The 3727-nt window shown below is 47.5% G+C and overlaps 1 protein-coding gene across 1 annotated transcript in view; it reads left to right on the top strand.

Moving 5' to 3' along the window:
* Positions 1 to 2840, top strand: part of SAG (S-antigen visual arrestin) — a 25110-nt gene extending 22270 nt beyond the window's left edge. The window contains exons 13-15 of the mRNA XM_006906619.1: positions 103 to 158; positions 2332 to 2347; positions 2732 to 2840. Coding sequence (XP_006906681.1) covers positions 103 to 158; positions 2332 to 2347; positions 2732 to 2840 — 181 coding nt within the window. The remainder of the gene's footprint in view (positions 1 to 102; positions 159 to 2331; positions 2348 to 2731) is intronic.
* Positions 2841 to 3727: the final 887 nt, after the last annotated feature.

Raw genomic sequence — 3727 nt, 5'->3', positions numbered from 1 at the left:
CTCCTGATTTCTGGTCTGTTTTGAATCTCACTGAAGCCTGTGCGATGTATAATCGTGTGCCTGTTCTTGCCAACCTGCCTTCTTCTTTTTTTTTTTTTTTAGCGAAGTGGCCACCGAGGTGCCGTTCCGCCTCATGCACCCCCAGCCCCAGGACCCAGGTCAGTCATGCAGTGCCCTGGGCTTTCTCTGGTCACTTAGTGCTTGCAGATTTATTACGTGTTTGTTGCTAGGATTTCTCGACCCTGTCACTGAGCCTGGGTTGGCTGTGGCATCCTCAAGGTGCCTGGGCCAGCCCAGGAAGCGGTGCTCATCTTTGAGTCATGAACTAGGTGCCTCTCCATCTTCAGTCAGTGCATGGAGGACATAGCAGCCCTGCACTTGGACACGGGCTATCTCACTAGGCTTCATCAGGAATGATTTCAAAGCAGAGGTTCTACCGTGGACAGACCTGGATTTAGATTTAAAGAAAGTTTAGGTGAAAACTAAATTAGTGAGCCTGAGCCTTTTGTATTTCATTTGGAAATATTAACAGGCATTTAGAAGACGGGGAGTATTCTTGACAGTGTCAGGTGCAATGAGAATACAAAAAATGCTGGAAAAGAAGGTCAAGCTGGGTTCCTGACACTGTGGCTCCTTTGAATTCTAGATCTGTGAGCTTGCGTATGGTTGTTAATAGTAAAAGAAGCAATGGTTATGCAACTCTGCGAATATTCTAAAAACCATTGGACCGTATATATGAATGGGTAAATTACACGGTCTGTGAATTAGATCTCCATATAGCTCTTTTAAAAAAGAGAATGAAGCAGCAAAAATAATGTAGGTGAAATCTCAGAAATTCTGAGGGAACATTCTCCACTGTGTGTTGAGTGGCTTAGTTGTCAGGACAGAAAAATGGACCTGCCTGAATGAGAATTCTCCATAGTCACAGTAATAAAGAGTATTTTAGGTAGAAGTGCTGTAAATAAGCAGGATTTCTTTTTCTTATACTTTATATAGAGCTTTTCTACATTGATAATGAAATAGCATTTCAACAGTAGAATGAGCCCCTAGATTCATTTTGGGTTTGTCTCAAAAATATTTTGTCTCCAAATATCTTTTCCAAGTAGTTTGGATTCAAATGCTCTGTGAACTTTGCCAAAACCTTCCCTTGGGGGAAAAAATACAGTCTAGCCATATTTTAAAAATTCATTTATACTTGTGTCATCAAAATGCTATTTTATAACTATATGAGATTAAGATGCATTCTGGTCCCTTTCAAGGATGTTTTCAAAGGCACAAACCCCTTTTGGGGTCTTTTTATACACACTCCATAGTTTTAAACTATGACATGAGGCGATGTCACAGTTTATGTCAGATTGTTTCCTGGAACTAAGAACAGACATTATGACTGCACTTGGGGGAAACGGCGTTATTCCTCTTTTGGGTGTGACATTTTCAAGTCCCAGTCATTCTGGCTCTTATGGTGAATGTATCATGTATCCAGATGCAACAGCGATCTTTTGTACTGTGAGGTTTCAGGGGGAAAGGACAAGTCACCCCGTGGCCTTGATATTCTGATTTCCAGGGATTTGTGAGTCACCAAGTTTTATTGGTGGATATGTGCTCACGTCTTACCTGCCTAGGTCCCCGCTCCCTGTTCTAGGTGGCAAACCCTAAGCAGAGAACGCGGAAGTTGCAAGGCCGGTGACCAAGTAGTTTGCGCGTAGTGAGTGGTATAGAAATGCTATCAAGCTTTTTTGTCCCTTGTGGAGAGCGTCCACACAGAATGCTGGTTGTTGATTTGAATCTCGCCAAGGCTCATGGTCCTGGTTAGCATAATTTTGTGCTTGGCGCTGTGGGGGTCCAGGATGCTTCTTGCCCAGGGGATGTTTTGATGAGTCAGCCTTTTCATGGATCCCCCTGTGGTTAGCAGCTCACAGAGATGGGGAAGGTTTGAAGTGGACCAGGGGCCCGGGGACTCTGATCTAGACTGGGCCGAGGGACACGCAGGGTGAGGTGCTTGGAAAGGGAAGCATGACATCAGAGGGGGTGAGGCTAACCAGGGAAACGGGCCTGGAGGTGAGGTTGGCTTGTTCCCTTTGAGCAGGTGAGGGGTGTGGCACTTTATAAAGGAAACGATGGTTAAAAATGCAGGGAGAAAGGCTCTCAGAGCAGAAAAGGCAACGAAGCAGGAATTACACACAATTATCGTGAAATGCATGTGTCTAGGCCTTTTATCCCTCCAACTGTCAATCACTAAACAAGGAAGACGTTTTCCAGGTACAGCTATTATACGGAATTTACGCTAATCTCTCTCTCTCTCTCCCCTCCCCGCTTCATTCCATGCTACAGCAATGGCAAAGGAAAGGTGAGCCACTGCCCTACACTGCCCTGTGTTCTGTGACTTCCTCCTCTGGCACAAACCCCTTTTCGGGTCTTTTTGTACACACCCCATGCTCTGGGCGCTGGTTCAGGGCCCTAGTTTTCCTTTCGCGGCTTAGGACTGAGGCGGGTGCGTGCGCTCGGATGTGCTCTGTGCAGCTCTGCTCCCTGGGTTTTTTCTTATTTTTGTTCGTTGAAGAGATTTTTCCATGAGCAGCTATGAGGACAATGGCCGCGTGTTCCATCCCGAGGAAGCTCTTGATTGGTTCCTTTGTTGCCAGAGGAAAATCGAGGGTCTTGTTTTGCTCGAGATTTCATCGCAAGCTTCAAAGAGCGTGCCACGATCAGAATGTTCTTGGTTTCCTTTTAGTTTTCAGGATGAAAATTTGGTTTTTGAGGATTTCGCTCGCCAAAATCTGAAAGACTCAGGAGACCTCGAGGAAGGGAAGAAAGTCGAGGAGGCGGCTGTGGACGAGTGAAGAGGTTGCCGGGGACTCCAGAGACGGGGTCGTCAGCCGCGGGATGAGCAATGCTCTAGTTAGCCCTTTAGTTGTGCTAAATACCAAAGTATGAGTCTCTTCACAGAAATAAAGTTTGTTCTGTTTGGTCGTGAGTCAGGCTGACTTGTTGGGGAGACTGTGACATCACGGCAGGAAGCTGCAGCCTTTAGGGTCCCTGAGTCTCAGGGTGGGGGGGGGGTGGCATCTAGAAAAGAGGCCAGCCTTCCACAGACTGGCAATGTGGGAAGGTGTGGAAATCTCTACTTAGCTTTGGGGTCTTATGCATCCTGGGCTTTCTCCAGGGGTCCCATGTAAGCTGTTTCCCTGGAAACATGTGGGGGGCGGGTACTGTTTCTAAAGATCTGACCAGTCCCAGCTCTGGGCCCTCCATCTCTGAGGACAAATGTGGGCTAGACACACTTCATCACTGATTCAACATCCCCGGCCGAGTCCCTGTTTGAGCTCTGGCTGTTGGTTAAGTTTCTAACAAATGCAAGCGATGAAATCAGATTTGGCTAATTTAAGAAGGAAAGAGGAATGCATTGGAGGGCCTTGGAAGGGCTCAGAGAACTGAGTTAAAGGAAGAACCTGAGCTGCCAGGCCTGGAGTGGAAAGATCGCAGAGGCTCCAGGGGTCCCTGCCCAGGAGCTCAGGGTCCAGCCCTCTAGGGCAGCCATTCACCTGGCACCAAACATCCCCAGTCAGGGTGTCTCTGGTCCCAGTGTCAGTCCTGGGCAGGAGAAACTGACCCGTACAGCTTTGGTCAAGTGGGTCAATGCACCGTGGCCAATGATGGCAGAGCCTGGTCCTAGGAATGCATTGTTTCAGAGGAGGGGGTTCATTGTGAGGCCAGCGGGCTTCTTGGC

Source organism: Pteropus alecto, unplaced genomic scaffold (assembly GCF_000325575.1).
Source record: "Pteropus alecto unplaced genomic scaffold, ASM32557v1 scaffold110, whole genome shotgun sequence".
Classification (NCBI taxonomy): domain Eukaryota; kingdom Metazoa; phylum Chordata; class Mammalia; order Chiroptera; family Pteropodidae; genus Pteropus; species Pteropus alecto.
The sequence above is the reverse complement of the archived record's forward strand: the minus strand, read 5'-3'. Positions and strand labels throughout refer to the sequence as shown.